Source organism: Ranitomeya imitator, chromosome 4 (genome assembly GCF_032444005.1).
Source record: "Ranitomeya imitator isolate aRanImi1 chromosome 4, aRanImi1.pri, whole genome shotgun sequence".
Taxonomy (NCBI): Eukaryota; Metazoa; Chordata; class Amphibia; order Anura; family Dendrobatidae; genus Ranitomeya; species Ranitomeya imitator.
The window spans coordinates 508,898,600-508,920,780 of NC_091285.1; the positions used below are offsets into that span (position 1 = coordinate 508,898,600).

The window sequence follows — 22,181 nt, forward strand, 5'->3', positions numbered from 1 at the left end:
TACTATGGTGCAGATTTTGTTATCTGATGTAGGGTCTTATGTAATATACTGATGCATTAATCTACACGCTGCACATGCTAATGAGGCGGGACTAGTCCGGAGGTGCATTTTGTCCTCTAGACTAGTCATCTTTAGGATCTTCTGATCACACCTCTCTGAGTCTCATTGACAGACTCCATAATGGTGCTACCATGACCATAATGTCAATCATGTCCAGGGAGGCGTGATTATAAGATCCCTGGCAGGACTAGTCTGGGGGAAGATCACACCCCACTGGCCTAGTCATGCTTCATTTGCATATGTCAGGCTAGAGATCAAAAGTTCATTCCCCAAACAATGCAGCATTAGTACATTACTTAAATTACCTTATCGGATCATTGAAATCGGCACTCATACCATTATGGTAGTACCGGGCACTGACCTGTTTCCTTTAATGATAATTATACTATATATTAAAAAACATTGAAAATGCAAACTATAATTCTTACAAAATAAAGATCCCTTCTTCACTAAACTGGAATATCAGTGGTCACCTTGGTCTAGGTTTGTGAACCCATGGCACGTTATTTCCCTTTTGGTGCCTCTTGTACAGTTCAGAAATGAGACATGTGCGGTATTTCCAAGGTCACGGCCCAGTAGCATTGGTATAAGCAGTGCCAAAGGGTCTTTAGAAATAATTTCCTCATTATGGGAACTTCCAAGTTCCGAGGTCTCCTTCCCATCTTCAGTCGGGATTCTCTTTTGATAATACATTCTTGAACGTAACCCAGTCACGCTCCTTTTTATTACACACCTCACTTCTGGAGGACTTGATTATTGATTTTTATTCCTCAAGTCCAATTACAAAATATTTAAGATGGTGCCAAGAATATTTTTTTCTTTTTGCCAATGATAGATTTACCTTTTATTCCATGCATGAAACACGATGAGACTGACTTGTATTCTTGCAGTATGAAATGCTTCACGTGACTCCTCCGATGGGACCACCAGATGTGCTTGTGAACAGTGCCGTGGGAGATGCAGCTGGCTGGGTGGATGTAGACAAGGACACCCTGCAGCATAAGAAGTACCCCAATGTTTTTGGAATTGGAGATTGTACAAATCTTCCAACATCAAAAACAGCAGCTGCTTTAGGTAAGAAAATTCTGTATTCTGAGTGTACTAATTAGCTATCCTTCTTTGGGCCATGTAATCGAGCAATGAACATTTAGGTATCCTCCAAGTATATCTCCTCTACTGCTCAAATGTTCCATTTTCTGTGCCACTGGATGCAGAACTCTGGTCTCCCCTTTACACGGAGGAGGCTCATTTTACTTAGTAAATGTTCATCAGTTACTGATCTTTTACTTTACTATCGTACTGCTCTTGCTCCATAAACAGTTTATATACGAGAAAAAAAAGTAATGTGTTCATCCTAATTCCACAAAACACATTAGAATAGAATGGACTGATCCTGCCTATTGTGGCATCATCAACTGACCATCCTCTGTTTATCAGACGCCTTCTGGCTGATGTCAGGCACTTCTGTCTCAACATGCCTGATACTTGTGATCATCTTGGAAATAAAACCGCAGATAGTTATTTTAGGTTTTGTCTTAATGGCCACAGTGTGAATGTGCACCTACATATTGCACTTACACCAACAGTTCTGCTGGCCCAGTTTTTTGGTTCTCCATTCATTGGGGGACACAGACCGTGGGTGTATGCTGCTGCCAATAGGAGGCTGACACTAAGTGATACAAAAAAGTTAGCTCCTCCCCTGCAGTATACACCCTCCTGCTGGCTCTCAGCTAACCAGTTCGGTGCAAAAGCAGTAGGAGATCAATAACAATATATGAGCGTATAGCATGTCATATTCTAAAAAACAATCATAAGCTAATAACAGGGTGGGAGCTGTGTCCCCCAATGAATGGCTCGGAGAAAAGGATTTTACGGTGAGTACACAAAAATCCCTATTTCTCCTTCGCCTCATTGGGGGGACACAGACCCTGGGACGTCCCAAAGCAGTCCCTGGGTGGGGACAACAATAGATCAGGCCCTGTGTAACCGCTACTTACAAGTGCGCCACCACGGCCTGTAGAGTCCGCCTGCCCAGACTCACATCTGTGGAAGTGTGGGAATTATAGTGCTTCAAGAATGCATGCGGACTGGACGAATCCGCAAGCTTGCAGGCGTGCCTTGCTGACGCCTGGTGCCTAGAACCCTTGATAGACAGGGAGATAGGCTGACATCTAGCACGGAAGGACTCCTGGATGGTGAAAAGAATTCACCATGTTATCATGGTCGATGAAACGTCTAAACCCTTCCTGAAAATGTCAGGAAGCCTTCCTCTACCATCAGGAAGCCCAAATAAAACGTCCAACCTTCAGAAGGACGCCGTCCTCAAGACGTACCTACTCAGAGCACTCACTTCGTCCAGAATATGGGGGATCTTATTCCATTTTGTGGACTGGAGCCAAAAGAGATGAGGGAAGAACTATGCCCTCATAACAGTGGTAATACAGTACCACCTTGGTAACAAGGGATGGAGATGGCCTGAGGACAACCTTGCCTCGAAGGTAATAAGGGAAAAAAGTCTGAAAGAGCAGAGAAGCTAGCTCCGAAGACTCGTCAGAGTGAGAATATCGCAGAGGAGAACGGGACAACTTTCCCTGATAGTAAAGTCTGCCCTAATGAAAAAGGAGCCTACTGTAAGGCTCCTAGGAATAATAAGGTCCCAATGATCTAACGGTATGCGATAGGGAAGAATTACGTGTGAAAACTCCCTGTGAGAAAGTCCCTACTTGCAGTTGTGCTGCGATAAGGAGAGAAGATACTAGCTCCGCAAACAAAAAACGGACGTGGTCAGTGCGGATCTCTGAGGATCACTGGGGCCCCTTTCTGCTTCCGAAAGGCTCTCGGAAGCAGTGGAAGGGGAGTTATGGAAACTGGTACCTTGGCAGAACCAGAGAATGGAGAGCGATGGCTCTTGGATCTCGAGGCCGAACCACGAACTCGAGTACATTGGCCTTCAGTCTGGATGTCATCCCACCTACAACTGGAGAGCTCCAGTAAGGACAGATCTGATGGAAGACTTCGGGGTGAAGTTCCCACTGACTTGAGGCGGAACCCTGACGGCTGAATTTGTTTGCCTTTCAGAGTTCTACTTCTGGGATATATACTGCCGAGATCACCGAATAATAGACTTCGGCACATCAGAGAAAGTGTGGTACCTGGGTCATGGCGCCTGACTGTGGGTACCTGCTAGATGACTGACGTAAGGCCCCGCCGTGGCATTATCCAATTGAATTCGGATAGGGAGACCCGCCAGAAGGCAGTGGACCTGCTGTAAGACTACCGTTCGGATCTCCAGAACAATGATGGGGAGAAGAAGACTGGCATTGGTAGTTACTAATAGAAAGGCCCTGGATGAAGAAGGAGCTCGGAGACTATTGTCTGAAAGTCTGTTTGACTTGCTGAAAACGAGCGGAGCGAAGGAAACCGCTTCCATTGTCGTCACCATTTTTCCTCAGAACTCTCTTAGCAAATCGAATGAAATGAGGGGTTGAGCAATCAAGTCCTCAGAACTCTCCTTGCGCGAGCTCCCTGTTGAAGGGCCATGACCTTGTCTCGAGGAAGAATTATCATCCTTCTAGAAGTGTGCAGGATCATCCTCAAAAAGGATATCTGCTGGGCTGGAAATGAGGAGAACTTGTCTAAGTGTAGCTGCCAGCCCAGGAGAGAAGGTATCGCAAGAGATCTAGACGACTCAGCGTAGTCCTGGAAGGGCGGCTAGACAGACCAAACAGGGCAGGACGAGCACGCCTCTAGAATGCAAGAGAAACATGACATCCGCCATGACCCGAGTGAACACTCTGGGTGCGGAAGCAAGGCCGAAGGACAAGGTTGTGACTTGAAAATGCTGTTGACGAATGGAAAGGCGAAGGAATTTTTGCAGAGGGCAAGCAACCCGAATGTCGATGGATGCCGGAAACTGCACCTATTTCTGTTGAAGTAATGGCTGAGCGGAGGAACTCCATCCAAAGAAGAAGGACCATGTCAAAGGTTGTTAGAAGTTTGAGGTCCAGGGTCGATCTTACTTTTCGTTCCCCTGTTTGGAATCAAGATCCCTTAGATCTAGACTGTGCTGGACAATCCTTATACAATCCTTTGTCAGTCTCCCGCTCAAAGGATTTGATTGGCCAGTTGTTGCTGGTGTGAATCAAGGTAGTTAAGGTCTCCCAGCCAGGAGACCATTGCTCTAGCAATTCATGCGGCCGCTAGGGAGGATAGAGCGCTGGACCCGAAGCCGCAAGACGGAACAAACCAGATTTGCTATCTGACAGTCCGTGGTATTTTTAATTGATGACCCATCAGGTAGGGATACTGGTAGGTATACCACAGGAGATTCTACCTGGTTAATCTGCCCCATGGCAGAATGTGCGGCTGCATCCAGCAGGTCATAGTCTCTTGCCATCTCCTCTTTTCACGGTGCAGAGATAAAAATTAGGAACCCTCGATCCATCAACCTCTTAACAGGGAAGTGGAGAGGAATTGTCCGCCTTCTTGCATCATCCACTAAATAGTGGTGATGCAGAGCGGGGAGCTCGTACGCCAAAAAGGGAGCCTCTATATGTCCACAGAGTTCAGGTCTCCAGGTGGACAGGACAGGTTGTCTGGCGTTAGGCCTGGATGTAGAAGAGGAAACATGTAGACGACACTCCGTGTGCTCGTCTGTTGATGGTGTGGGGAGATCAGTGCCCTTTAAAGGACCCGTCGCCCTTAAAAAACAGGCCAGGCATGGCATCCCACGTAGAGGCTTCTGTCCAGTGAATCGCTTATCCGAATTGAATGGCAAATGCTCTCAAGGGAGTTTAGTCTCTGAAGCTCTGGCAAGCTCAGGCAATATCCAATCCATATTCAGAGCCTTGTTGTCATCAAATCATTGGTGAGGGAGCAGGAAACGAAAAACTTCCGTTTTCTAGATGCCTGTATGTTTCTAGACGCCTGCACGTTTCTAGAATACTTGCGGCCCCTGCTAGCCGACGGCTCCCATGTAGGATAGGGACCATGTATATTGGTCCTGCGAGCACTTCAAACACAGAGGGTACACAGAGGGATTCAATCTCTTGGTCAGAGAACCATGGATTGGTCAGTGAAGAAGTCCACTGAGGGGAATTAGAGGATAAAGCTGGGGTCGGCGGCGGAGGGCTCCTCGGACTGATCAAGCACCTTTAAGACCAGGGAATACTGGTCATGCACCTTTAAGACCAGGGAATGCTGGTCATGCGCCTTTAAGACCAGGGAATACTGGTCATGCACCTTTAAGACCAGGGAATACTGGTCATGCACCTTTAAGACTGGGAATACTGGCCATATGCCTTTAAGACCAGGGAATACTGATGTAGAGTCGATGTGCCCCTTTAATGCAAAAATACTGTCACCCCAGTGTGAGCTGGCCGGGTGAACCAAGATGGCCACCGGGAGCTGCAGAGTTGATAAAATCTCGCAGAGAGCGAGAAGCGCCAATTTGGGGGGCGGAGCCACAGACACGATGTTGAATAGGCCTAAGCCGGGGCCTAAATTTCTGTAGCCGGCGGACGTCACCAGTGGGTCGTTCCAGGCAAGACTTCCAGGATGCGGCCTACAAATCGGCCGAAGCCAGGGACTAAATTTTTGCAGCCATCCAGAGCGTTACCTCAGAGATGTGGGCCACAGGGAAGTGGCTGAGGCTGCCTGTCAGCATGTGAATATCCCACTGAAGATGGATCCACTCACCATTGGTGCGCGTCCCGGCATGGAGCCGCCGCGGATGGGGGTTTCAGCGCTGTTCTGTGCAGCGTGGGCGGTGCAGGGATAAACCTCAATCCACCATTCCTTCGTTAGGGAGGTGGAGAGGAACCGTCTGCCTCCTTGTGCCATCCGCTTTCACAGTGGTGGGACAGTGGGGGCTGCTCGGACGCCATAGAGAGGGGCCTCTGTACAGCCACGGAGTTCAGTCCGGGTGGACAGGGCCAGTTGTCCGGCATTAGGCCTGGCTCCAGGAGAGGATACATGGAGGCGACACTCCATGTGGTCGCCTGCTGCTGGTGTGGGGAGATCGGGACCATGAAAGGAACCGTCGCCCCTGAAGCGAGCTCAGGCATGGCTTCCCACGTCGCAGGAGAGGGTACGAGGAGGAATACTCGCCGTGCTCGCCTGTTGATGGTTCGGGGGAGATCGGAACCTTGAAAGGATCCGTCGCCCCCTTCACTCCGTTAATTAAAAAATAAAAATTTACAGAAAAGTAAACAATAAAATAAAAACGTTGGGGTCTGAAACAGACCCATGTGCCTCCTACAGACACTAAGCAAGAACTGGTTAGCTGAGAGCCAGCAGGAGGGTGTATACTGCAGGGGAGGAGCTAACTTTTTTTGTATCACTTAGTGTCAGCCTCCTATTGGCAGCAGCATACACCCACGGTCTGTGTCCCCCAATGAGGCGAAGGAGAAATAAGCCACAGTCAGAGGGTCTGGCAGCGACTCGCTAATATCTGACAATGCTTGTAGATTAAGACAGGAATAACCCGTTAATAGTACAATATAAATTAAGCTTGTCCTAGAAAAAATGCCCTTGTATTGCTTACAGAACAATTAATCATCCGTCACATTAGCAAAAGCTTTACATGTTATGTAACTTATGAATGTTTTGGCTTGTCATCAGCTGCATTGCTTTTTATTTGCAATCAGTTAATTATATCAAATTAAATAGCTTTTGTACTTGTCCTAACTACTTCACAAGCATCATGTGATTTCTTCGAAGAGGAGGATGAGCCCTGGAGTGAGCCAGCTGTTCTGTGGCTGCGGCAGCCCGCCACTTCTACAGTACCCCGCTTATCTGCTGCGCCCTGCATGCACATTACATGACTGATAAGACTTTGTTATACGTGGACTTTCTACAAATAGTGGAGAGTTTATAAATGGATGTTTTTAGCACATTAATATATTAAATATTGAATTTGGCATTTCAGACAAAACTTTGTTTCATTAGTTTTTTTCTCCTGTTACTACACATGTATTAATACGTATGTAGGTTACAAAGCAGATCCTATGTGATGCATTAATGCCACATTGGATCACAGATTTAGCTAGTATGTACGGTATCTATATCTGTTCCCTGTACATTGGGTGTTTTTGTATTTATTGGTGGTTATTTGTGAAGGTCATGCAAGGTGACTGAGTGTTGACCTCCGTTAGCCCCGACACCGAGCTTCTTTCTTGGATGATAAAGTGCACAGGTCGTACTGTTCTCCTTTTACAGTTTATTAGTTCTGGGTTAGCAGAAACCACAATTTCCTAACATAATGTACGGTAATTCCTATAAGAGACGTGCTACATTACCCCAATGTTTTCAGATACATTTCCTAAACCGTCTCCAGACCGCTGACCGCTTCTGATGACAATAAATGGTTTCACCGTGAGCATAAAAGCTAAATATATTATGCTGTAATATTTAATGAGCACAAGACAAGGGAACATGCCACCTGCAACATGATAGCGGACTCTAAATGGTTAATCCAAAGGCATAGCGTATCAGCAATGTACTGTAATAGCTATTCCAGGTCTTAAAGGGGTTGTGAAGAATTAGAGAAACATGGCTGCTTTCATCCATCCAGCTCCACACCTGTCCACCTTTTGTGTGTATCATAGCGACTCAGCCCCAGTCACGTCAATGGAGCTGAGCTACAGTGTAAGGCTGGGGTCACATTAGAGAGAAAAATGGACGAGGGATTACACACAGACAATGCGTGTGACTTGTGAGAAATACGCACCGGTGTTCTATAGAAAAGTATATACATCTATATATGTATGTATGTCATTGATATAGATAGAGATGTATATATACTAGATGGTGGCCCGATTCTAACGCATCGGGTATTCTAGAATATGCATGTCCACGTAGTATATTGCCCAGCCACATAGTATATTGCACAGCGACGTAGTATATTGCCCAGTCACGTAGTATATTGCCCAGCCACGTAGTATATTGCCCAGTGATGTAGTATATTGCCCAGTCACGTAGTATATTGCCCAGCGACGTAGTATATTGCCCAGTCACGTAGTATATTGCCCAGTCACGCCCAGTCATTGCCCAGTCAATGCTTGATAAAGACCTCCGGGTCGAAACGTCGCTGTTACATGGCTCAATAAAGTTTGCACGTTGGAATACTACATCCGGATGGAGCGCTGGTCTTTTGTTTCTCTTTGGAGTAGTATATTGCCCAGTCACGTAGTATATTGCACAGTCTGGTCACAAAAGCATCAGATGGGCACAAATGTGCCAAAGGGGGGATGAGAAAAACAGCCACATTGATGCCAACTGCTGCTGTAGTCACAGATCAGTTCTCCTAGAGCCTAACATGTAGGACCATCAGGAGATGAGATCCTCGTGAGATGGCACACTGTACCCTGCCCACCGCACCTTGCCCATCGTACCCTGCACACCGTACCCTGCACACAGCACATTGCCCACCGTACCCTGCACACCGTACCTTGCCCACCGTACACCATACCCTGCACACAGCACCTTGCCCACCATACCCTGCACACCGCACCTCGCCCACCGTACCCTGCACACAGCACCTTGCCCACCGTACCTTTCCCACCATGCCCTGCACACGAACTTTGCCCATCATACCCTGCACACCGTACCCTGCCCTCGCCCATCAGCCACTTGGACCTCCTGGAGTCTGTGCCTCGCTGTGTTTCCAGCCTCAGCTCAGACACTGGGTCGCAGCAGAGACCTGCAGTACAGATACAGAACCTCAGTGTCTTCTGCAGGGAGAAGGGAAGACACCCGCTCACCATGACGAACACCTGATCCACGTCCGGATAGGTGAGCGGGTTTTGGGGTCTCAGCCGCACGTTACATGGCAGCTTCACCTGCAGGCTGCTCAGCGTGTGCACGATGAGGGTCCACTGCTTCAGGAGCTTATTCCGGGACTCCGCTGCCCAGTTACCTCAGTGCCAGCCGCCAGAGACCAACATAAACGGCCGTGACAGCTTCCGGTCCCAGGGTTGGTATGAGTGCAGGACCTGTGATGACGTCGCTCTCACATGACCGTGACGTCATGGCAGGTCCTTCTCGCATACCATCCTTGGCACCGGAACCTGCTGCTTGCATGGAGTGGTTACCGGAGCGTCGCGAGGAGCGGGAAAGGCAGCGGAAGGTGAGCATATAACGATTTTTAATTTTTTTTTCATTATTTTTAAAATTAGATCTTTTTGCTATTGATGCTGCATAGGCAGCATCTATAGTAAAAATGTTGTCACACAGGGTTAATAGCAGCATTAATGGAGTGTGTTACACCGCGGACCATTAGCGCTGCCATTAACCCCGTGTGAGCACTGACTGGAGGGGATTATGGAGCGGGCACTGACAGCGGGGAGGAAAGAGCAGCCATTTTGGCGCCGGACTGTGCCCATCGCTGATTGGTCGCGGCAAAACAGCCACGACCAATCAGCGAGTTGGATTTCCGTGACAGACAGAGGCCGGGACCAATGAATATCCGTGACAGGCAGAAAGACAGACAGAAAGACTGAAGTACCCCTTAGACAATGATATAGTATATATATATAGATATATTATATAGGTATAATATATAAAATATATACGGTGTGTGTGTGTATGTGTGTGTATATATGTATATGTATATGTATATGTATATATATATATATATATATATATATATATATATATATATATATATATATATATATATATATATATATATATATATATATATATATATATATATAATTACAGAGCTAGTTAGTCTGCAAGATGCGCCTATACTTGCACTTAGCCACTCTCTTCCCACTCCCCTGTAGTGGTGGGATATGGGGTAATAAGGGGATAGTGTCACCTTGCTATTGTAAGGTGACATTAAGTCTGGTTAATAATGGAGAGATGTCAATAAGACACCTATCCATTATTTATCCAATATTAGAAAAGGGTTGAAAATACACCCACACATTAAGAATAAAGTAATTTAATGAAATAAACACATGGGGTCTTATTATCTTTATTGTACGTTCAATCCAACTGAAGACCCTCGTTCTCCTGAAAAAAAAGGAAAATAAAAAAGCAACAATATCCCATACCTGTCCGCCGTACAGTCATATCCCACTATGTAAATCCAGCTGAAGGGGTTAAATACAGTTACATCCAGGAGCGCTGCTATTTCAGCCGCTCCCGGCTGTAAGAGACTGGGAAATGAATGAAATGAAGGTAATGTAGCTTCGGGGACTTGCAGTGCCGTCACTGAAGCTGCGCCCCCTGGTGGCATAAACTCATTTGAACTGTTGCGTGATGGCACTGCAAGTCCCCGAAGCTCCGTTACTTTCATTTTATTTATTCCCCAGTCTCTTACAGCCCGGAGTGGCTGCATTAGCAGGCTCCTGATTGTAACTGTATTTAACCCCTTCATATGGATTTACATAGTGGGACATGACTGTACGGCGGACAGGTATGGGATATTATTGCTTTTTTATTTTGCTTTTTTTTTTTTCAGGAGATTGAGGGTCTTCAGTTGGATTGAACGTAGAATAAAGATAATACAACCCCATGTGTTTATTTCATTAAAATACTTAATTTTTTTTTCGGTTCTCCCTGGAAATAAGCCACAGTCAGGGTCTGGCAGCGACTCGCTCTGCTCTCCACGTACAGAACCGCTGAGAATTATTATAAGCAGTAAATTAGTAAATTGCAAAATTACTTTTATTAATAACTGGCTAATATCAGACAATGCTTGTAGATTAAGACAGGAATAACCCGTTAATAGTACAATATAAATTAAGTTTGTCCTAGAAAAAATGCCCTTGTATTGCTTACAGAACAATTAATCATCCGTCACATTAGCAAAAGCTTTACATGTTATGTAACTAATGAGTGTTTTGGCTTGTCATCAGCTTCATTGCTTTTTGTTTGCTATCACTTAATTATCTCAAATTAAATAGCTTTTGTACTTGTCCTAACTACTTCACAAGCATCATGTGATTTCTTCGAAGAGGAGGATGAGCCCAGGAGTGAGCCAGCTGTTCTGTGGCTGTGGCAGCCCGCCACTTCTACAGTAAGGCTAGGTTCACACTAGCGTTGCGCCGCCCTGCGTCGGCGACGCAACGCGCGACGCACGTAAAAACGCGCGCAAACGCGCGCAAAAACGCGCGCGTTTTGCGACGCATGCGTCGTTTTTGACGAAAATCGGACGCACAGAAAATGCTACAATGTAGCGTTTTCTTGCGTCCGACGCTAGCGTCGGAAACGACGCACGTGGCGAAAAACGCCACCAAAACAACGCACGCGTCCCCTATGTTAAACATAGGGGCGCGTCGCTGCTGCGTCGCCGGCGCAACAGCGACGCACATTGGCGGAACGCCAATGTGAACGTAGCCTAACTTCTAAACTTTTGGTCTGTACTGTATGTTTTCACGAATATTTCATCCCATGGATCCATTCTATGTCCATTTTCCAATCCGGCGAGAAAATCTCGCCGTGTGGATGCCATACGGATGACACACGGATACTTTTTGGAGAAAAAAATCGCATCCTCGCATTGAATACGGATCACTGTTCAGGAACTTTTCTGCGTATCTCAGCCATAAAAAAACAGACCATATTTTTATATGTTCTGACCCTGGCCTAACATATAACCCGTGGACAGGAGTATCCATATTTCTTTTAAAGAAAGCTGCAGTGTATTCCTAATCTTCTAATCATATGCAATACTCTTTTAACCCCTTCCCGACCTTTGACGCCACGTAGGCGTCATGAAAGTCGGTGCCATTCCGACCCATGACGCCTATGCGGCGTCATGGAAAGATCGCGTCCCTGCAGATCGGGTGAAAGGGTTAACTCCCATTTCACCCGATCTGCAGGGACAGGGGGAGTGGTAGTTTAGCCCAGGGGGGGTGGCTTCACCCCCTCGTGGCTACGATCGCTCTGATTGGCTGTTGAAAGTGAAACTGCCAATCAGAGCGATTTGTAATATTTCACCCATTTTAACGGGTGAAATATTACAATCCAGCCATGGCCGATGCTGAAATGTCATCGGCCATGGCTGGAAATACTAGTGTGCCCCCACCCCACCCCTCCGATCGCCCCCCCAGCCCTCCGATCTGGCCGGTACACTGCCCCGGCTCCCCTCCGTCCAGTGCTCCGCTCCCCCCCGTGCTCTTGTCCGCTCCCCCCGTGCTCCAATCACCCCCCCGTGCTCCAATCACCCCCCCTGCACTCCGATCCACCCCCCCCCCCGGTGCTCCGTTCCACCCCCCCGTGCTCCATTCCAGCCCCCCCGGGCTCCGTTCCATGCCCCCCGTGCTCCGTTCCACCCCTCCCGCACTCCGATTCCCCCCCCCCCGTGCTCCGATCCCCCCCCCCCCCCGTGGCCCCCCCCCACCCCATCATACTTACCGATCCAGCCGGGGTCCCGTCCGTCTTCTCCCTGGGCGCCGCCATCTTCCAAAATGGCGGGCGCATGCGCAGTGCGCCCGCCGAATCTGCCAGCCGGCAGATTCGTTCCAAAGTGCATTTTGATCACTGAGATAGATTATATCTCAGTGATCAAAATAAAAAAATAATAAATTACCCCCCCCCCTTTGTCACCCCCATAGGTAGGGACAATAAAAAAAATAAAGAAATTTTTTTTTTCCACTAATGTTAGAATAGGGTTAGGGGTAGGGGTAGGGGTAGGGTTAGGGGTAGGGTTAGGGGTAGGGCTAGGGTTAGGGCTAGGGTTAGGGGTAGGGTTAGGGTTAGGGGTAGGGTTAGGGCTAGGGTTAGGGTTTCGGTATGTGCACACGTATTCTGGTCCTCTGCGGATTTTTCCGCTGCGGATTTGATAAATCCGCAGTGCTAAACCGCTGCGGATTTATGGCGGATTTACCGCGCTTTTTCTGCGCATTTCACTGCGGTTTTACAACTGCGATTTTCTATTTGAGCAGTTGTAAAACCGCTGCGGAATCCGCACAAAGAAGTGACATGCTGCGGAATGTAAACCGCTGCGTTTCCGTGCAGTTTTTCCGCAGCATGGGCACAGCGATTTTTGTTTCCCGTAGGTTTACATTGAACTGTAAACTCATGGGAAACTGCTGCGGATCCGCAGCGTTTTCCGCAGCGTGTGCACATACCTTTAGAATTAGGCTATGTGCACACGGTGCGGATTTGGCTGCGGATCCGCAGCAGTGTTCCATCAGGTTTACAGTACCATGTAAACATAAGGAAACCAAATCCGCTGTGCCCATGGTGCAGAAAATACCACGCGGAAACGCTGCGTTGTATTTTCCGCAGCATGTCAATTCTTTGTGCGGATTCCGCAGCGTTTTACACCTGTTCCTCAATAGGAATCCGCAGGTGAAATCCGCACAAAAAACACTGGAAATCCGCGGAAAATCCGCAGGTAAAACGCAGTGCCTTTTACCCGCGGATTTTTCAAAAATGGTGCGAAAATATCTCACACGAATCCGCAACGTGGGCACATAGCCTTAGGGTTAGGGTTGGAATTAGGGTTGTGGTTAGGGTTAGGGGTGTGTTGGGGTTAGGGTTGTGGTTAGGGGTGTGTTGCGGTTAGGGTTGTGTTTAGGGTTATGGCTACAGTTGGGATTAGGGTTAGGGGTGTGTTGGGGTTAGTGTTGGAGGTAGAATTGAGGGGTTACCACTGTTTAGGCACATCAGGGGTCTCCAAACGCAACATGGCGCCACCATTGATTCCAGCCAATCTCGTATTCAAAAAGTCAAATGGTGCTCCCTCACTTCCGAGCCCTGACGTGTGCCCAAACAGTGGTTTACCCCCACATATGGGGTACCAGCATACTCAGGACAAACTGCGCAACAATTACTGGGGTCCAATTTCTCCTGTTACCCTTGTGAATCAAAAAAAATGCTTGCTAAAACATAATTTTTGAGGAAAGAAAAATGATTTTTTATTTTCACGGCTCTGCGTTGTAAACGTCTGTGAAGCACTTGGGGGTTCAAAGTGCTCACCACATATCTAGATAAGTTCCTTGGGGGGTCTAATTTCTAAAATGGGGTCACTTGTGGGGGTTTCTACTGTTTAGGCACACCAGGGGCTCTGCAAACGCAACGTGACACCCGCAGACCATTCCATCAAAGTCTGCATTTCAAAAGTCACTACTTCCCTTCTGAGCCCCGACGTGTGCCCAAACAGTGGTTTACCCCCACTCATGGGGTATCAGCGTACTCAGGAGAAACTGGACAACAACTTTTGGGGTCCAGTTTCTTCTGTAACCCTTGGGAAAATAAAAAATTCTGGGCTAAATAATTATTTTTGAGGAAAGAAAACGTATTTATTATTTTCACGGCTCTGCATTATAAACTTCTATGAAGCACTTGGGGGTTCAAAGTGCTCACCACACATCTAGATAAGTTCCTTTGGGGGTCTAGTTTCCAAAATGGGGTCACTTGTGGGGGGTTTCTACTGTTAAGCCACATCAGGGGCTCTGCAAACGCAACGTGACGCCCACAGAGCATTCCATCAAAGTCTGCATTTCAAAACGTCACTACTTCACTTCCGAGCCCCGGCATGTGCCCAAACAGTGATTTACCCCCACATATGGGGTATCACCGTACTCAGGAGAAACTGGACAACAACTTTTGGGGTCAAATTTCTCCTGTTACCCTTGGGAAAATAAAAAATTGCAGGCTAAAAGATCATTTTTGAGAAAATAATTTTTTTTTTTTTTTCATGGCTCTGCGTTATAAACTTCTGTGAAGCACTTGGGGGTTCAAAGTCCTCACCACACATCTAGATTAGTTCCTTTGGGGGTCTAGTTTCCAAAATGGTGTCATTTCTGGGGGATCTCCAATGTTTAGGCACACAGGGGCTCTCCAAACGTGACATGGTGTCCGCTAATGATTGGAGCTAATTTTCCATTTAAAAAGCCAAATGGCGTGCCATCCCTTCCGAGCCCTGCCGTGCGCCCAAACAGTGGTTTACCCCCACATATTGGGTATCTGCGTACTCAGGACAAACAGGACAACAATATTTGGGGTCCAATTTCTCCTATTATCCTTGGCAAAATAGGAAATTCCAGGCTAAAAAATCATTTTTGAGGAAAGAAAAATTATTTTTTATTTTCATGGCTCTGCGTTATAAACTTCTGTGAAGCACCTGGGGGTTTAAAGTGCTCAATATGCATCTAGATAAGTTCCTTGGGGGGTCTAGTTTCCAAAATGGGGTCACTTGTGGGGGAGCTCCAATGTTTAGGCACACAGGGGCTCTCCAAACGCGACATGGTGTCCGCTAACAATTGGAGCTAATTTTCCATTCAAAAAGTCAAATGGCGCGCCTTCCCTTCCGAGCCCTGCCGAGTGCCCAAACAGTGGTTTACCCCCACATATGAGGTATCGACGTACTCGGGAGAAATTGCTCAACAAATTTTATGATCCATTTTACCCTACTGCCCATGTGAAAATGAAAAAATTGAGGCGAAAAGAATTTTTTTGTGAAAAAAAAGTACTTTTTCATTTTTACAGATCAATTTGTGAAGCACCTGAGGGTTTAAAGTGCTCACTAGGCATCTAAATAAGTTCCTTGGGGGGTCTAGTTTCCAAAATGGGGTCACTTGTGGGGGAGCGCCAATGTTTAGGCACACAGGAGCTCTCCAAACGCGACATGGTGTCCGCTAACGATGGAAATAATTTTTCATTCAAAAAGTCAAATGGCGCTCCTTCCCTTCCGAGCCTTACCATATGCCCAAACAGTGGTTTACCCCCACATGTGAGGTATTGGTGTACTCAGGAGAAATTGCCCAACACATTTTAGGATCCATTTTATCCTGTTGCCCATATGAAAATGAAAAAATTGAGGCTAAAAGAATTTTTTTGTGAAAAAAAAGTACTTTTTCATTTTTACGGATTAATTTGTGAAGCACCTGGGGGTTCAAAGTGCTCACTATGCATCTAGATAAGTTCCTTGGGGCGTCTAGTTTCCAAAATGGGGTCACTTGTGGGGGAGCTCCAATTTTTAGGCACACGGGGGCTCTCCAAACGTGACATGGTGTCCGCTAAAGAGTGGAGCCAATTTTTGATTCAAAAAGTCAAATGGCGCTCCTTCCCTTCCAAGCCCTGCCGTGCGCCCAAACAGTGGTTTACCCCCACATATGAGGTATCAGCGTACTCAGGACAAATTGGACAACAACTTTCGTGGTTCAGTTTCTCCTTTTACCATTGGGAAAATAAAAAAATTGTTGCTAAAAGATAATTTTTGTGACTAAAAAGTTAAATGTTCATTTTTTCCTTCCATGTTGCTTCTGCTGCTGTGAAGCACCTGAAGGGTTAATAAACTTCTTGAATGTGGTTTTGAGTACCTTGAGGGGTGCAGTTTTTAGAATGGTGTCACTTTTGGGTATTTTCAGCCATATAGACCCCTCAAACTGACTTCAAATGTGAGGTGGTCCCTAAAAAAAATGGTTTTGTAAATTTCGTTGTAAAAATGACAAATCGCTGGTCAAATTTTAACCCTTATAACTTCCTAACAAAAAAAAATTTTGTTTCCAAAATTGTGCTGATGTAAAGTAAACATGTGGGAAATGTTATTTATTAACTATTTTGTGTCACATATCTCTCTGGTTTAACAGAATAAAAATTCAAAATGTGAAAATTGCGAAATTTTCAAAATTTTCGCCAAATTTCCGTTTTTATCACAAATAAACGCAGAATTTATTGACCTAAATTTACCACTAACATGAAGCCCAATATGCCACGAAAAAACAATCCCAGAACCGCTAGGATCCGTTGAAGCGTTCCTGAGTTATTACCTCATAAAGGGACACTGGTCAGAATTGCAAAAAACGGCAAGGTCTTTAAGGTCAAAATAGGCTGGGTCATGAAGGGGTTAAAGATTTTGCCCAATGAAAGTAATTCATCACCTATCCAGATAGATGATTAGTGGGGGTCCAACCACTGAGACCCACAGCTATTGGCAGAACAGATAATTTCTATCTTTACAATGGAGCATTTTCCAGCGCTGCGCTCTTGTATTTGGGCATCCAGTCTACCGGCCCATTTTGTAGTGGGAATAGAAATTCCCTGTTCTCTCCATCAGTGTGGGTCTTAGTGGTTGGACCCCAATGATCAATAAGTTATCACCGGAAAATCGTTTACGTTTGCCTGAACTTTTAAATGTGGACTTGACTATATAACAATTAAAGGACGCCGCTGAATTTACCGAGAGAAAGAAGAACTATGTAGATGACATACTGCTTTGAAAGTAGACAGGCCTACAGGAACATGGTACACCAGAACCGCTCTCATAAATCCCTGTGTATTGTGCAGACAATGAATTTGCAGGTCTAACAAACCATTTTTTTTTTTTCCATTCCTAGCGGCCCAGTCGGCTGTTCTGGATAAAACCATTTCTTTGGTGATGAAAGGCAAAGATTCATCTGCCAAGGTCTGTAATGATTCATATAGTTACTTTACAGCTTGTAATACAAATTTATCTCCTTTAGCTAAATATTACTGTTTGAGTACCCCATAAACATGCATACCTCAGAGAATAGAAGGATCGAGCATGTTAAACAAGTTCCATCCTTTTGCTTGGATTTGCCATTTGCTCTCACGCCTCCCATGCATGGTAGATGGTTGACCAGTCCTCCCACAATGGGCAGTTTCAGCAACGCTAATCTACTGTGCATGGTCAATCTTATAATCAAGTGATAGCATTGTTTTCCTATCATTGTATTCAATGTCTTGTATGGAACAAGTCTCATAGGACCTCCCAGTTACAAAGTTATCAGAAGTCCATTGTTTTTAGATCAGTGGAGTCACATTACATAATAAACTCATTTAGAGAGATTTCTACCAAAGTGAGTAATGTCTCCATTGCTTGCAGTATGATGGATATACTTCATGTCCATTGGTAACTGGCTACCGAAAAGTGATCTTGGCAGAATTTGACTACAATGCTCAACCCTTGGAGACTTTTCCTATTGATCAGGGTAAAGAGAGAAGAACCATGTACCATATGAAGGCTGACATGATGCCATTCCTGTACTGGAATCTGCTGCTCAAGTAAGTGATTGCCTTAGCTTTTAATTACAGAACACATATCTCTTAAATGAGCATAAATAACTGTGTGTGTGTGACTGAATCTATATGCATACATACATGCATACATACATGCATACATGCATGCATACATACATACATACATACATACATACATACATACATGCATTCGGCATTTTATAGCTGGTAGTGATTTTGTCAAGGAACCCATTAAGAGTGTAAAAGGGGCAAGCATTATAGGCTATTTGTAACAAAAGGATGAACACAATAATGTAAATGCAAAATAAGCCCTGTTATGACTAATGAAACTAATAGTTTACTGTAAAGTACATTGGCACACTGCTAATCATAGAATATGTTCTGTACAGACAATAAAGGGAACCTGTCACCAGGTTTTCACAATATAAAGTACCAGCTTTAAGACTTACATGCAGCTTACTAGACTGCTGTAAAATAAGTCCTCAGTCCCCTTTGCATACCACAAAAATACCATTTATTATACCCCTAGACCACGTATGTCAAACTCTTGTCCGCATAGTGAGTGTATTTGACCCGAAACACTGGGTGGGTCCAAAGTACATATGGCCCGGCATTGCACTTTCAACTGTATCAGCTACGCAGATGTCGAGAATGGAGCAGCTGGAGAACAGACAGAGGGTTTTTTTTTATGTGGGGCCTATTATACTGTATGGAGCAAGTCCATTATACTGTATGGAGCACCATGTGGGGCCAATATACTGTATGGAGCACTATTCGGGGACCATTATACAGTATGGAGGGCTATGTGGTGATTAACAGTTGGAGAATGATACTGTGATGGGGGTCACCATTCTTTTGCGGGTGGATTGAGGGAGAATGGGTACAGTAGAGTCATCGTACCGTGCGTGTGGAATGTAATGTCCGCAGGATTTCACTGTGGTGTTGGTATACTGTATTTGAGGACACTTTTGTTTGCATTTTACCTTATCTGTATTATTCAATGATTTTTTATCCCTTATTATATATTTAAATTAGGCAATTGAGCCATATGCTTTTTTACTGTTTTTAACATTATATTATTCCAATATTTTATTCTAAGATCTATTAATTAAAGTACTTTGTTTGTGGGACAATACCTTTTTTTCTTGTAGACATTTTTTAAATAAATATCAAGGTTGGCCCGTGACTTTGTACAAGCTTTTCATTTTGGCCCTGTGTTTGAGTTTGACATCCCTGCCCTAGACATTGTGGTCTGGTCTGATGGTCTTGATCTGGCGCTTCCTCTCAATCACTGTCCTACTTCCCTGCTTTACGCGCCCTACATCATCCGCTGAACAGAGGCCAAATGGAGTCCAGAGTAACCCTGCTGCCTCATTATATTGAATTGATCTTTCGGAGGTTTCATCTGTCACGTCACTTGAAAATTTAGATGGAAACCCCAAAGTGCTAAGCGTAGAGTGTCGGATAAATGTGATCCTTAATGTCATGTAAAATGTTCTCAATAAAAGCTTCTACTAAATCCACAAAAAAAAGCAAGACCCACTCAGGTCCGTCATCTGTTAATGGAAATATAGGGGGTTTCCTTGTTACTGGTAGCACAAAGGCTCTGGAAAAGCTAAATGGCTCCTCACTAGTGATGAACGAATATACTCGTTACTCGAGATTTCTCGAGCACGCTCGGGGGTCCTCCGAGTATTTTTTTAGTGCTCTGAGATTTAGTTTTTCTTGCCGCAGCTGAATTATTTAAATCTGTTAGCCAGCCTAAGTACATGTGGGGGTTGCCTGGTTGCCAGGGAATCCCCACATGTAATCAAGCTGGCTAAGAGATGTAAATCATTCAGCTGCGGCGATGAAAACTAAATCTCCGAACACTAAAAAATACTCGAGTAGCGAGTATATTCGCTCATCACTACTCCTCACACACCAAAAGAAATTCGGCAAATTCTGTGCTCCCAAATCCAAGTGTTCCCCTCCCTTCTGAGCCCCAGTGTGTCTAAACCATATTTAACTCCCACGTTTGGCATTTCTGTAGTGATGAGCCCGCCTAATTTACGGGTGCATGTGTCAAGAAGCATGAGCTGGGCATAATGTACTGATAACTACAGTGTACTGGTCGCTGCAGTGGCAGTTTGCAATTTTCACTCCACTGCTGCCTGTTTCTGGAAAACACCCAAAATCGTCACTGCATCTGTAGATAAATTCCCAAAGGGGTATAATTTCCAATAAGGGGTCACTTTAGGGGGGATTCTGCTTTTCTAGCACTTGGGGGCTCTGTATATGATGTCCACAAACTATTCCAGGAAAATGTTTCGCTAAAAGCAAATAGCGCTCTGTCCCTCTTGAGTCTTGCAGTGTGGCTAAGTAGTACTCTACAGCCATATATAGGCTATTTCTACATTCTGCAGAAACTGGGGGACAAATTTTGGAGCCATTTCTACATAGCTCCAAATTTTATATTTTCATACTGGGAAATAACACACAATCTTGGTGGTAAAAATGTAGTTCTTTTTTCTTCACAGCCCAATGGTATAAAATCCTGGACACACCTGTTGTCAATATGCTCACTGCGCCCCTAGATGGATTCATTGAGAGGTGTAGTTTGTAAAATGGGGTCACTTGGAAACTGAAAGAGACAAGACAAAACCAAATTTAATAGATGGAGGTTTATTTAGCGCAAGTGCTCTCAGGATGAGATTAAGCGATTGACTCCGTTCTTGCAAGCAGACTGGTACCAGATGAACGATCTACTGGGTTCTTTGGAGAAACTGAAGGTCCAAACTTCTTGATTGCTATGACTGTACGTCGAACAGGGGGTGCTATTCGGTTCAGGGGCTTGAGTTGAATGGAGTGGGAATGAGGGATGTTTTGAAGACAGTTATTCTCTATGGGGATATAACTGTGCTATCCCTTTGTGCAAATGTTATGGAAACTAAGAAATTCAATAAAAGATTTGTTAAAAAAAAAGGGGGTCACTTATGGGGGGATTCTGCTGTTCTGGCACCTCAGAGGCTCTGCCAATGTGACATGGCACCTTCAAACCAGTGCAGCAAAATCTGAACTCCAATATGGCGCCTCTTCCCTGGAGCTTTTCACGGTGCCTCGAAAGTCGTTTTCCCCTACATATGTATCAGCATAGTCAGGAGAAAATGTTGTGCAATTTCTCCTGTTATTCTTGTGAAAATGCAAAATTTGGGGCTTAAATACATTTTTGTGTGAAAAATGTTTTTTGTTTTTTTTTTAGTTTTCACAGCTCAATGTTATAAACTTCTGTGAAGCACCTGGAGGTTCAAGGTGCTAATACACATCTAGATAAGTTTCCAGGGGAGTCTAGCTTCCAATGGTGACACTTGTGGGGGTTTTCCACTGTTTAGGCACATCAGGGGCTCACCAAATGTGACATGTCATCCGCTAATTTTTTAAATTTAATTTTCCTTTTCTCTACAGGGGATATTGGGGCGGTCCAGCTCCTTTAAGAAAAATAATGCACCTTGGCTTTAAGTAGAGATGGATTACAAAATACACAGCCACCGCTCTTGCCGCACCAGCTCACATTACCACGTCCAGTACGAGAAGTAATGTAAGGCTGTGTTTACACCGACCTGCACAGGAAGATTGTTTTACTACTATGACCATGCAAAACCTCATATTTCCGATCAAATTAGCAGATTGTTTTTTCTACAGCTTTTATTCCTCTTCTCGAACAATTATGTATTTTGTCATGAATTTAACAAATAAAATCTTTAAAATCAGTGTTGCCAAATATTCAGTCACTCAAGGTTCTCTATTTGGAAATGACCAGTCACCACTAAGACTTTTTTTTCTCAAAGTCTGACCAGACATCACCGGGGCATTTGAGGCCATCTTTAGCTTTCCCCACATGTTCCAGTTTGATTGTACATATGATACCTTCTTACACAACACAAGTTTACCAGGTCAATTATGTAAGATGGGTTATGTGAGCCATTTATACGAGCCATGCAATAAAGATGGGTGGTGTGTGTATATACAGGGTGGAGCGCGGTAATTTGCTTTTTTGCACTGCATGCTGTGGCGGCACTGTCGGTCGAAGAGAGGGGAGAGTGGGTGTGGCTTACAGTGGCTGATGGGAGATTTGTATTCCTCTGCCTTTCAGTTGCCATCATACAGTGGACACGTGA

The 22,181-nt window shown here is 45.1% G+C and overlaps 1 protein-coding gene across 3 annotated transcripts in view; it reads left to right on the top strand.

Moving 5' to 3' along the window:
* Positions 1–21,773, top strand: part of SQOR (sulfide quinone oxidoreductase) — a 112,300-nt gene extending 90,527 nt beyond the window's left edge. For all 3 annotated transcript variants that reach the window (XM_069766059.1, XM_069766062.1, XM_069766060.1), the window contains 4 exons: positions 951–1,134; positions 17,361–17,428; positions 17,870–18,048; positions 21,469–21,773. In XM_069766059.1, coding sequence (XP_069622160.1) covers positions 951–1,134; positions 17,361–17,428; positions 17,870–18,048; positions 21,469–21,526 — 489 coding nt within the window. In that variant the 3' untranslated portion in view covers positions 21,527–21,773. The remainder of the gene's footprint in view (positions 1–950; positions 1,135–17,360; positions 17,429–17,869; positions 18,049–21,468) is intronic.
* The last annotated feature ends 408 nt before the right edge of the window (positions 21,774–22,181 follow it).